Source organism: Panulirus ornatus, chromosome 5 (assembly GCF_036320965.1).
Source record: "Panulirus ornatus isolate Po-2019 chromosome 5, ASM3632096v1, whole genome shotgun sequence".
NCBI lineage: Eukaryota > Metazoa > Arthropoda > Malacostraca > Decapoda > Palinuridae > Panulirus > Panulirus ornatus.
In genome coordinates, this window is record NC_092228.1 from 27802897 (window position 1) to 27817296 (window position 14400).

At 42.0% G+C, this 14400-nt stretch overlaps 1 protein-coding gene across 1 annotated transcript in view; it reads right to left on the reverse strand.

The window, feature by feature from the left end:
• The window catches only part of wds (WD repeat-containing protein wds), a 48437-nt gene that overhangs the window by 15361 nt on the left and 18676 nt on the right, over positions 1-14400 (reverse strand). The window contains exon 7 of the mRNA XM_071661864.1: positions 2677-2908. Within this exon, the coding sequence (XP_071517965.1) occupies positions 2677-2908 (232 nt within the window). The remainder of the gene's footprint in view (positions 1-2676; positions 2909-14400) is intronic.

Sequence of the window (14400 nt, forward strand, 5' to 3'; positions counted from 1 at the left end):
TCCATTCAAACTAGCAACCTGTCCATCTGCTCAACTAAGTCTAATAACCTTGCCTTTACTCACATTTACTCTCAACTTTGTCCCATCAAACATGCTCCCAAACTCAGACACCAGCTTCTGAAGTTTCTCTCATATCTGCCACTAGAGCTTTGTCATCAGCAAACAAATGACTCGCTTCCCAAATCCCCTTGGCCACTACAGACTGCATACTCTCCTCTCTCTTCAAGGACCTTACACTTATCTCCCTTATCACCTCATCCATAAACAAACTATACAGCTGTGGTAATATCACACATCCCTGCCCCAGATCAACCTTCACCTAGAACCACTCACTCTCCTTTCTATCTATTCACACTAACACAATTTATACTCTTAAAAACTTTTCATTACTTACAGTAGCTTTCCTCTCACACAATATGAGTATATGAGGAAGATCTTCAGCAAGGCATCTCTATCCACCCTACCATTTGCTTTCTCCAAATCAATAAATACCACATAGAAATCCTTCTCTTTCTTTAAGTATTTCACACACACATTCTAATCACTTACTCCACACATCTTTTAACAATCTTGAAACCACACTGTTCCTCCTCAATCTGATGCTCTGTACATACCTTCACCCATACAAATTTCTAGGAACTCTCACCAAACTTGTGCTTGCTCTTTTGTTTTGTCTGTTTAAAAACCAGAACTTTTCCTTCTCTTTCAAACCATATGTTGGTACATTCCATCCCTAAGAAAGGTGACCATTCAACCGTTCTAAACCCCCTAACTATCGTCCTGTTGCTTTGACACTACCACTTCCAAAGTATTTGAATCCCTTCTCAACTCCTACATCCTCAGGCATCTTGAATCTCACATTCTTCTCTATGATCACTAGTATGGCTTCCATAAAACAAGATGAACTGGCGATATTCTATATCATCTTACCTATGTCTGGTCATCATCCCTGATAGATTTTGAGAAGTCATATGTAATTCCCCTTGACATAACCAAAGCTTTTTATAGGGTGTGACACTGAGTTAATATCAACAAGCTTCCCTTCTTTACTTTGCTCTTTCATTTCGAGCTTCCTCTCTTGCCGTTCTATTTCTGTGGTTGTTGATAGATCAACCTCTCCTCCTTACTCCATCAGCAGCTGTGTCCCTCAAGGTTCTGTCATCACCAACGCTCTTTCTCAACATCATCATATCTTCCACAAATAACCAAATGACATACATATTCTGATGACTTAACACTGCATTCCTCCACATTCTGCTCCTTCTCTCTCCGATCTGCATCTCGACTCGACACAACTTTCTCAGTAAACTCAGACTAGGAGAGGATATCTGGTCCAGTTTAATGCCTACAAGACCCAGTTTTTGCCCATCTCTCTCAAAAATTCCTCAACTTTCTTTCCTTTGATGTTTCTGTAATTCCATCCCTATTTAATGAAAATTCTCAGTACTACTGTTCCATCCACTCTTTTTGGGAAACCTTACATTACAGAAATAGCTAAGTATGCCTTTAAGAAACTGGGGAGTCCTGTTTAGATATCGAAATCTCAAAACAACAACATAGTTACTTCATTTTTTAAGATTTTCAACTGTAACATAATCCACAACAGCTGCCTTGCCATATTTCATCTTAGCAAGGCTTTCACCACCTCTTCTCTTCTCTCTTCAAACCACTTTCCATGACTCTCTCACTTTATGTACCTTCCTATCCTAAACACCCTGTAACTGCCACAATATCATCAAACAAATTTCACAATCCTTCAAAATACTCACTTCATCTCATCTCTTCACTACCAGTTACCATTTCTCCATAAGCTCCTTTCAATAATTTGTTCTCTTGTTTTTCTCATGCTATTAACCTCTCTCTAAAACATTTTATTCTCCCTAAAGTTTACTGGTATTCGCTCATCCCAATTCACTATTGCCTTTTTTCAATCACTGCACCTTCCTCTCAACCTCATGCCACTGTCTTGTACATCTCCCAATCATTTGCATTCTCACCCTGAAATAACCACCAATACACTTCTTTCTTTTACTAGCAACTTTACTTCATTATTCCATCAGACTACCATTTCTCACCAGCCCACTTCCCATATGCCACACAATTCTCTTGCATATGCCAGAACTACTTCCCTAAATAACTCCCATTCTACATCCACTCTCCTTGCTTCTTTCACTGTCACTTTTTGCCATTCTACACACAATCTCTCCTGGTATTTTTTTCACATCTCTTTTCCACATTCACTTCCTCTAACCTCCCTCTTTTCACTCATTTCACTTCCTCTTTTCCAAAACCTTCTCTAGGCTTCAATAATTCAAGTAAAAAAAATAATAACTATAACAATATCAACAAACGGCTGCAACTTCAATTCTCTACAAACTGTTAGCAGGTCAGTATTTTCCTACTCTTAAATACAAAACTAGAGAAGAAAAGATATTAGGTAACCATTAACATGCTTCACATTAATCTATCTCTCAACAAGATGCATAAACTGGGTTATTCAGCATGCCACTTTTCTGAACTTCTGCATGCACATGATATGACAATTTGCATACACAAGCAGGGTATATATGTTTCCTATAGTTAAAAACATATGGGTAAGCACTTCATAGCTTGGAACTGTCAGTCCCCATGAAACTTTTCCCCTATGATAAAAACTATTTGCCAATCAACACTTACCTTTCCTCCCGTTACTGAAAAATTGGCGAAAATGCAGTACTTTTCATTTTTGTGTCCTGTATACGTTTTAAGGCATTTGCCTTTACTGTAGTCCCATAGCTTTAAGGTGTTGTCTAGTGTGGCAGCTAGGATGTATTTGCCGTTTGGAGAGAATTTAACAAAAGAAACTGGTGGATTATCATCATCGATGAGTGTTTTGAGACATTGGCCAGAAGTGGTATCCCAGATACGACTGAAATAAAAGGGAATTATATTAATCACAGAGTATATACCTAACAACTCTCTTGTAACATCATATGGCAAATCATGACGGTGATCAACACCAAGTGTATTTAAGGGTAAAGAAATCTGCTGTAAGTTGGATGACCTGGTTTTGAGACTGAGAACATTACTTATCACCATAACAATACTTGTAATATATATATTTGAATAAGTTGCTAGAAGCAGTGAAAAGTTTTTATCGAAGATGTAAGGCATGTGTATGAGAAGGAAGAGATGAAAGTGACTGGTTCTCAGTGAATGTCGGTTTGTGGCAGGGGTGCGTGATGTCTCCATGGTTGTTTAATTTGTTTATGGATGGGGTGGTTAGGGAGGCGAATGCACGAGTTTTGGAGAGAGGGACAAGTATGCAGTCTGTTGTGGATGAGAGGGCTTGGGAAGTGAGTCAGTTGTTGTTCGCTGGTGATACAGCGCTGGTGGCTGATTCGGGTGAGAAACTGCAGAAGGTGGTGACTGAGTTTGGTAAAGTGTGTGAAAGAAGAAATCTGAGAGTAAATGTGAATAAAAGCAAGGTTATTAGGTACAGTAGGGTTGAGGGACAAGTCAATTGGGAGGTAAGTTTGAATGAAGAAAAACTGGAGGAAGTGAAGTGTTTTAGATATCTGGGAGTGGATGTGGCAGCGGATGGAACCATGGAAGCGGAAGCAAGTAACTGGATGGGGGAGGGGGCAAAGGTTCTGGGAGTGTTGAAAAAGGTGTGGAAGGCAAGAAAGCTATCTCAGAAAGCAAAAATGGGTATGTTTGAAGGAATAGTGGTTACAACAATGTTGTATGGTTGTGAGGCATGGGTTATAGATAGAGCTGTGCGGAGGGTGGATGTGTTGGAAATGAGATGTTTGAGGACAATATGTGGTGTGAGGTGGTTTGATCAAGTAAGTAATGAAAGGGTAAGAGAGATGTGTGGTAATAAAAAGAGTGTGGTAAAAGGAGCAGAAGGGGGTGTTTTGAAATGGTCTGGTCACAAATGAGAGAATGAGTGAGGAAAGATTGACAAAGAGGATATATGTGTCAGAGGTGGAGGGAACGAGAAGTGGGAGACCAAATTGGAGGTGGAAAGATGGAGTGAAAAAGATTTTGAGCGATTGGGGCCTGAACATGCAGAAGGGTGAAAGGCGTGCAAGGAATAGAGTGAATTGGAATGATGTGGTATACCTGGGTCGAAGTGCTGTCAATGGCTTGAACCAGGGCAAGTGAAGTGTCTGGGGTAAATTATAGAAAGTTTTCTGGGGCCTGGATGTGGAAAGGGAGCTGTGGTGCATTATACATGACAGCTAGAGACTGTGTGAACAAATGTGGCCTTTGTTGTCTTTTCCCAGCGCTACTTTGCACACATGTCATTTCATGTGTGGTGGGGTGATGATGGGAATGAATAAAGGCAACAAGTATGAATCATGTAAATGTGTATATATATATTTTTTTTTTTTTATACTTTGTCGCTGTCTCCCGCGTTTGCGAGGTAGCGCAAGGAAACAGACGAAAGAAATGGCCCAACCCACCCCCATACACATGTATATACATACGTCCACACACGCAAATATACATACCTACACAGCTTTCCATGGTTTACCCCAGACGCTTCACATGCCTTGATTCAATCCACTGACAGCACGTCAACCCCGGTATACCACATCGCTCCAATTCACTCTATTCCTTGCCCTCCTTTCACCCTCCTGCATGTTCAGGCCCCGATCACACAAAATCTTTTTCACTCCATCTTTCCACCTCCAATTTGGTCTCCCTCTTCTCCTCGTTCCCTCCACCTCCGACACATATATCCTCTTGGTCAATCTTTCCTCACTCATTCTCTCCATGTGCCCAAACCACTTCAAAACACCCTCTTCTGCTCTCTCAACCACGCTCTTTTTATTTCCACACATCTCTCTTACCCTTACGTTACTCACTCGATCAAACCACCTCACACCATACATTGTCCTCAAACATCTCATTTCCAGCACATCCATCCTCCTGCGCACAACTCTATCCATAGCCCACGCCTCGCAACCATACAACATTGTTGGAACTACTATTCCTTCAAACATACCCATTTTTGCTTTCCGAGATAATGTTCTCGACTTCCACACATTCTTCAAGGCCCCCAGAATTTTCGCCCCCTCCCCCACCCTATGATCCACTTCCGCTTCCATGGTTCCATCCGCTGCCAGATCCACTCCCAGATATCTAAAACACTTCACTTCCTCCAGTTTTTCTCCATTCAAACTCACCTCCCAATTGACTTGACCCTCAACCCTACTGTACCTAATAACCTTGCTCTTATTCACATTCACTCTTAACTTTCTTCTTCACACACTTTACCAAACTCAGTCACCAGCTTCTGCAGTTTCTCACATGAATCAGCCACCAGCGCTGTATCATCAGCGAACAACAACTGACTCACTTCCCAAGCTCTCTCATCCCCAACAGACTTCATACTTGCCCCTCTTTCCAAAACTCTTGCATTTACCTCCCTAACAACCCCATCCATAAACAAATTAAACAACCATGGAGACATCACACACCCCTGCCGCAAACCTACATTCACTGAGAACCAATCACTTTCCTCTCTTCCTACACATACACATGCCTTACATCCTCGATAAAAACTTTTCACTGCTTCTAACAACTTTCCTCCCACACCATATATTCTTAATACCTTCCACAGAGCATCTCTATCAACTCTATCATATGCCTTCTCCAGATCCATAAATGCTACATACAAATCCATTTGCTTTTCTAAGTATTTCTCACATACATTCTTCAAAGCAAACACCTGATCCACACATCCTCTACCACTTCTGAAACCACACTGCTCTTCCCCAATCTGATGCTCTGTACATGCCTTCACCCTCTCAATCAATACCCTCCCATATAATTTACCAGGAATACTCAACAAACTTATACCTCTGTAATTTGAGCACTCACTCTTATCCCCTTTGCCTTTGTACAATGGCACTATGCACGCATTCCGCCAATCCTCAGGCACCTCACCATGAGTCATACATACATTAAATAACCTTACCAACCAGTCAACAATACAGTCACCCCCTTTTTTAATAAATTCCACTGCAATACCATCCAAACCTGCTGCCTTGCCGGCTTTCATCTTCCGCAAAGCTTTCACTACCTCTTCTCTGTTTACCAAATCATTTTCCCTAACCCTCTCACTTTGCACACCACCTCGACCAAAACACCCTATATCTGCCACTCTATCATCAAACACATTCAACAAACCTTCAAAATACTCACTCCATCTCCTTCTCACATCACCACTACTTGTTATCACCTCCCCATTTGCGCCCTTCGCTGAAGTTCCCATTTGCTCCCTTGTCTTACGCACTTTATTTACCTCCTTCCAAAACATCTTTTTATTCTCCCTAAAATTTAATGATACTCTCTCACCTCAACTCTCATTTGCCCTTTTTTTCACCTCTTGCACCTTTCTCTTGACCTCCTGTCTCTTTCTTTTATACATCTCCCACTCAATTGCATTTTTTCCCTGCAAAAATCGTCCAAATGCCTCTCTCTTCTCTTTCACTAATACTCTTACTTCTTCATCCCACCACTCACTACCCTTTCTAATCAACCCACCTCCCACTCTTCTCATGCCACAAGCATCTTTTGTGCAATCCATCACTGATTCCCTAAATACATCCCATTCCTCCCCCACTCCCCTTGCTTCCATTGTTCTCACCTTTTTCCATTCTGTACTCAGTCTCTCCTGGTACTTCCTCACACAGGTCTCCTTCTCAAGCTCACTTACTCTCACCACCCTCTTCACCCCAACATTCACTCTTCTTTTCTGAAAACCCATACAAATCTTCACCTTAGCCTCCACAAGATAATGATCAGACATCCCTCTAGTTGCACCTCTCAGCACATTAACATCCAAAAGTCTCTCTTTCGCACGCCTGTCAATTAACACGTAATCCAATAACGCTCTCTGGCCATCTCTCCTACTTACATAAGTATACTTATGTATATCTCGCTTTTTAAACCAGGTATTCCCAATCATCAGTCCTTTTTCAGCACATAAATCTACAAGCTCTTCACCATTTCCATTTACAACACTGAACACCCCATGTATACCAATTATTCCCTCAACTGCCACATTACTCACCTTTGCATTCAAATCACCCATCACTATAACCCGGTCTCATGCATCAAAACCACTAACACACTCATTCAGCTGCTCCCAAAACACTTGCCTCTCTTGATCTTTCTTCTCATGCCCAGGTGCATTTTTTTTTTTTTTTTCTTATACTTTGTCGCTGTCTCCCGCGTTTGCGAGGTAGCGCAAGGAAACAGACGAAAGAAATGGCCCAACCCCCCCCCATACACATGTACATACACACGTCCACACACGCAAATATACATACCTACACAGCTTTCCATGGTTTACCCCAGACGCTTCACATGCCTTGATTCAATCCACTGACAGCACGTCAACCCCTGTATACCACATCGCTCCAATTCACTCTATTCCTTGCCCTCCTTTCACCCTCCTGCATGTTCAGGCCCCGATCACACAAAATCTTTTTCACTCCATCTTTCCACCTCCAATTTGGTCTCCCTCTTCTCCTCGTTCCCTCCACCTCCGACACATATATCCTCTTGGTCAATCTTTCCTCACTCATTCTCTCCATGTGCCCAAACCATTTCAAAACACCCTCTTCTGCTCTCTCAACCACGCTCTTTCTATTTCCACACAAGTTTTTATCGAGGATGTAAGGCATGTGTACGTGTAGGAAGAGAGGAAAGTGATTGGTTCTCAGTGAATGTAGGTTTGCGGCAGGGGTGTGTGATGTCTCCATGGTTGTTTAATTTGTTTATGGATGGGGTTGTTAGGGAGGTAAATGCAAGAGTCCTGGAAAGAGGGGCAAGTATGAAGTCTGTGGGGGATGAGAGAGCTTGGGAAGTGAGTCAGTTGTTGTTCGCTGATGATACAGCGCTGGTGGCTGATTCATGTGAGAAACTGCAGAAGCTGGTGACTGAGTTTGGTAAAGTGTGTGGAAGAAGAAAGTTAAGAGTAAATGTGAATAAGAGCAAGGTTATTAGGTACAGTAGGGTTGAGGGTCAAGTCAATTGGGAGGTGAGTGTGAATGGAGAAAAACTGGAGGAAGTGAAGTGTTTTAGATATCTGGGAGTGGATCTGTCAGCGGATGGAACCATGGAAGCGGAAGTGGATCATAGGGTGGGGGAGGGGGCGAAAATTTTGGGAGCCTTGAAAAATGTGTGGAAGTCGAGAACATTATCTCGGAAAGCAAAAATGGGTATGTTTGAAGGAATAGTGGTTCCAACAATGCTGTATGGTTGCGAGGCGTGGGCTATGGATAGAGTTGTGCGCAGGAGGATGGATGTGCTGGAAATGTGATGTTTGAGGACAATGTGTGGTGTGAGGTGGTTTGATCGAGTAAGTAACGTAAGGGTAAGAGAGCCCAGGTGCATATGCACCAATAATCACCCACCTCTCTCCATCAACTTTCAGTTTTACCCATATTAATCGAGAATTTACTTTCTTACACTCTATCACATACTCCCACAACTCCTGTTTCAGCAGTATTGCTACTCCTTCCCTTGCTCTTGTCCTCTCACTAACCCCTGACTTTACTCCCCAGACATTCCCAAACCACTCTTCCCCTTTACCCTTGAGCTTCGTTTCACTCAGAGCCAAAACATCCAGGTTCCTTTCCTCAAACATACTACCTATCTCTCCTTTTTTCACATCTTGGTTACATCCACACACATTTAGGCACCCCACTCTGAGCCTTCGAGGAGGATGAGCACTCCCCGCGTGACTCCTTCTTCTGTTTCCCATTTTAGAAAGTTAATACAAGGAGGGGAGGATTTCTGGCCCCCCGCTCCCGTCCCCTCTAGTCGCTTTCTACGACACACGAGGAATACGTGGGAAGTATTCTTTCACCCCTATCCCCAGGGATAATATACATATATATATACATATACACACACATACACATACATACGCACATATACACACACACACACATACATATATATACATATGAAAAATGTAAGAAACAATTTAGAAAACTGAAACTTCTAGCTTGAAATGAATGAAAAAAAATGAATGTCACATAATGGTTCAACCTCTGGCTATGGAAAAAAGGAAATGTATAATTTATTTACACAAACGTCAATAGCAGTTCTCATCAATTTAACCACTGTATCAATAAGCTTCAATGTCTAAGCTACATTTTTTCTCCAATTTCACTATTTTCCTTCACATTTTCAATTGTGTCTGAAGGTTCTACTTCAAGAGTGATTGTTTTTCCAGTAAGGGTCTTCACATCTTGGTTACATCCACACACATTTGGGCACCCCACTCTGAGCCTTCGAGGAGGATGCTTTACTTGTATATGCATATATTACTTGACGTAACCATATCCATGGATATCTTATCCATGGCGTTTTGAAAGACAGTGAAAGATTCTGACGACGACCAGTGTCAAAGTGTCAAAGTGTATATATGTCATATATAAAAAGATGTTCTGGAAGGAGGTAAATAAAGTGCGTAAGACAAGGGAACAAATGGGAACTTCAGTGAAGGGCGCAAATGGGGAGGTGATAACAAGTAGTGGTGATGTGAGAAGGAGATGGAGTGAGTATTTTGAAGGTTTGTTGAATGTGTTTGATGATAGAGTGGCAGATATAGGGTGTTTTGGTCGAGGTGGTGTGCAAAGTGAGAGGGTTAGGGAAAATGATTTGGTAAACAGAGGAGAGGTAGTGAAAGCTTTGCGGAAGATGAAAGCCGGCAAGGCAGCAGGTTTGGATGGTATTGCAGTGGAATTTATTAAAAAAGGGGGTGACTGTATTGTTGACTGGTTGGTAAGGTTATTTAATGTATGTATGACTCATGGTGAGGTGCCTGAGGATTGGCGGAATGCGTGCATAGTGCCATTGTACAAAGGCAAAGGGGATAAGAGCGAGTGCTCAAATTACAGAGGTATAAGTTTGTTGAGTATTCCTGGTAAATTATATGGGAGGGTATTGATTGAGAGGGTGAAGGCATGTACAGAGCATCAGATTGGGGAAGAGCAGTGTGGTTTCAGAAGTGGTAGAGGATGTGTGGATCAGGTGTTTGCTTTGAAGAATGTATGTGAGAAATACTTAGAAAAGCAAATGGATTTGTATGTAGCATTTATGGATCTGGAGAAGGCATATGATAGAGTTGACAGAGATGCTCTGTGGAAGGTATTAAGAATATATGGTGTGGGAGGAAAGTTGTTAGAAGCAGTGAAAAGTTTTTATCGAGGATGTAAGGCATGTGTACGTGTAGGAAGAGAGGAAAGTGATTGGTTCTCAGTGAATGTAGGTTTGCGGCAGGGGTGTGTGATGTCTCCATGGTTGTTTAATTTGTTTATGGATGGGGTTGTTAGGGAGGTAAATGCAAGAGTTTTGGAAAGAGGGGCAAGTATGAAGTCTGTTGGGGATGAGAGAGCTTGGGAAGTGAGTCAGTTGTTGTTCGCTGATGATACAGCGCTGGTGGCTGATTCATGTGAGAAACTGCAGAAGCTGGTGACTGAGTTTGGTAAAGTGTGTGGAAGAAGAAAGTTAAGAGTAAATGTGAATAAGAGCAAGGTTATTAGGTACAGTAGGGTTGAGGGTCAAGTCAATTGGGAGGTGAGTTTGAATGGAGAAAAACTGGAGGAAGTGAAGTGTTTTAGATATCTGGGAGTGGATCTGGCAGCGGATGGAACCATGGAAGCGGAAGTGGATCATAGGGTGGGGGAGGGGGCGAAAATTCTGGGGGCCTTGAAGAATGTGTGGAAGTCGAGAACATTATCTCGGAAAGCAAAAATGGGTATGTTTGAAGGAATAGTGGTTCCAACAATGTTGTATGGTTGCGAGGCGTGGGCTATGGATAGAGTTGTGCGCAGGAGTATGGATGTGCTGGAAATGAGATGTTTGAGGACAATGTGTGGTGTGAGGTGGTTTGATCGAGTGAGTAACGTAAGGGTAAGAGAGATGTGTGGAAATAAAAAGAGCGTGGTTGAGAGAGCAGAAGAGGGTGTTTTGAAGTGGTTTGGGCACATGGAGAGAATGAGTGAGGAAAGATTGACCAAGAGGATATATGTGTCGGAGGTGGAGGGAACGAGGAGAAGAGGGAGACCAAATTGGAGGTGGAAAGATGGAGTGAAAAAGATTTTGTGTGATCGGGGCCTGAACATGCAGGAGGGTGAAAGGAGGGCAAGGAATAGAGTGAATTGGAGCGATGTGGTATACCGGGGTTGACGTGCTGTCAGTGGATTGAATCAAGGCATGTGAAGCGTCTGGGGTAAACCATGGAAAGCTGTGTAGGTATGTATATTTGCGTGTGTGGACGTATGTATATACATGTGTATGGGGGGGGGGTTGGGCCATTTCTTTCGTCTCTTTCCTTGCGCTACCTCGCAAACGCGGGAGACAGCGACAAAGTATAAAAAAAAAAAAAAAAAAAATATATATATATATATATATATATATGTCAGTATATGTATATATGTGTATATGTTGAAATGTATATGTGCACGTGTGGACGTGTATGTATATACCTGTGAATGTGGGTGGGTTGGGCCATTCTTTCGTCTGTTTCCTTGCACTACCTCACTAACACGGGAGACAGTGACAAAGTATAATAAGAAATAAAAAATATGGAGTAATCAGTGTAATGAATGGAAATGGTGAAGACCTTGTGGAGTTGTGTGATGAAAAAAGACTGATTGGGAATATCTGGCTTAAAAGGAGAGATATACACAATTATAGGTATGCGAGTAAGAGATGGTCAACGGGCATTAAAAGAATGCATATCAATTGACAGGCACTTAAAAGAGATTTTTGGATGTAAATGTGCAGAGAGGGACAGCCAGTGGGAAGTATGATCACTACCTTGTGAAGGCATGTTTTGTAAAAATTTGTAGATATTTTCAAAAATGAGGAGACAATGTCGGGTAGAAAAGAGTGCTTAGAGTAAGTGAGCTTGGAAAGGAGACTTGTGTGAAGAAGTACAAGGACAGATTGAGTGTAGAATGGCAAAAGATAAGAGCAAATGAAGTAGGGAGAGTAGGTGAGTAATGGTAGGTATTTAGGGAGGCACTGATGGCAAGTGCAAGAGATGCATGTGGCATGAGAAAGAGGTGGGCAGATCAAAAAGGGTAATGAGAGGTGGAATGAAGAAGTAAAGTTGCTAATGAAGGAGAAAAGAGAGGCATTCAGTACTTACAAGGAGTGAAATGACTGGAGATGTATAAGAGAAAGCAGCAGGAGGTTAAGAAAAAGGGGCAGGGGTTGATAAAGAGGGCAAATGAGAGGTGGGGTGAAAGAGTATCATTAAACTTCAGTGAGAATAAAAAGATGTTTTGGAAGAGGTAAATAATGGGCAAAAGACTAGAGATCAAATGGGGACATTGGTGAAGGGAGCAAAAGGGGAAGTGATAACAGATAGTGATGGAATGAGAAGAAGGATTGAAGTATTTTGAAGGATTGTCAAGTGTGTTTGTTGATAAGGTGGCAGATGTAGGGTGTTTGGATTGGGGTGGTATGTGAAGTAAGAGGGTCATGGAGAGTGGTTTGGTGAAAAAAAAAAAAAAGAGGCAGTGAAAGCCTTGCAGAAGATGAAATCTGGCAAGGCAGTGGGACTGGATCATATTTCGCAGTTGAATGTATTAAGAAAGGGGATGACTGTGTTGCTGATGGGTCAGCAAGGATATTAAGTTTATGTATGGATCTTGGTGAAGTGCCTGAGGACTGGAGGAATGCAAGTATAGTGCCACTGTATAAAGGCAAAGAGGATAAAGGTGAAAGTTCAAACTACACAGGAATAAGTTTATTGAGTATACCTGGAAAATCATATGGGAGGGTAGTGATTGAGGGAGTGAGAGCATGTACAGGGCATCAGATTGGGGAGGAGCAGTGTTGTTTCAGAAGTGGTAGATGTGTGGATCAGGTGTTTGCTTTGAAGAATGTGTGTGAGACATACTTAGAAAAACAGATGGATTTGTCTACGGAATCTATGGAGCTGGAGAAGGTATATGATAAGGCTGAAAGAGATGCTCTGTGGAAGGTTTTAAGAGTATATGGTATGGGAGATAAGCTGCTAGAAGCAGTGAAAAGTTTTTACCAAGGATGTAAGGCATGTGTACAAGTAGGAAGAGAGGAGAGTAACTGGTTCACAATGATCAGTCTGCGGCACTGGAGTGTGATGTCACTATGGTTACTGTCTCCCAGTATTGTAATGAAGCTAATAAGAAAGGAATTAGAATGTCATGATTTATACACAGAAAATATACATACAACAGAAAGGATGTGATATTGCCACTATACCAGTCTAGTTAGTCCACACTTCAAATATGCAGTAAAGTTTTGGGCCCCCCCACTTAAGCGTAGATAATCATAAATTGGAAGCAGTGCAGTGAGGAGCAACTAAATTGACTCCTCCCTTGCATAACAAACCACACGAGAAAGAGAGTGCCAGAATTAAATTTGTTCTCCCTAAGCAAGAGGCATTTCCGAGATAATACAATGTTTTAAGATATTTAAAGGATTCAGTGATGTCAATATTGAAAATTTCTTGACAGTAGTGCCAGGATTACCAATGAGAGGATGTGGACTAAAACTTAAGAGGTCATCAAGCTAATCTAAGCAGTAAGAAATATTTCTTTACCAATGACATCACTGATACGAGGAATAAGCTCCCTGAAAATGTTGTTCATAGCAACGTCCTTTACATTTTCAAAATTGGGATTGATCATCACCTGTCACTCTCTGTTAATGAATAATTCATTTAATCAATCAACACTTGTTAGTGGTATGTCATACTATCATCTGAACCACTGATCTCTCCCTGTCCAAGCTGTAACATACCAACGTTGATTAACCCAAGTCACCTGCTTTGAAAGAATATAGGTAAGGTAAATCTTGAGGCTGGAGCTCAAGTTTACCCTTGCTTTTTTTTTTTTTTTATTATACTTTGTCGCTGTCTCCCGCGTTTGCGAGGTAGCGCAAGGAAACAGACGAAAGAAATGGCCCAACCCCCCCCATACACATGTATATACATACGTCCACACACGCAAATATACATACCTACACAGCTTTCCATGGTTTACCCCAGACGCTTCACATGCCTTGATTCCATCCACTGACAGCACGTCAACCCCGGTATACCACATCGCTCCAATTCACTCTATTCCTTGCCCTCCTTTCACCCTCCTGCATGTTCAGGCCCCGATCACACAAAATCTTTTTCACTCCATCTTTCCACCTCCAATTTGGTCTCCCTCTTCTCCTCGTTCCCTCCACCTCCGACACATATATCCTCTTGGTCAATCTTTCCTCACTCATCCTCTCCATGTGCCCAAACCACTTCAAAACACCCTCTTCTGCTCTCTCAACCACGCTCTTTTTATTTCCACACATCTCTCTTACCCTTACGTTACCCACTCGATCAAACCACCT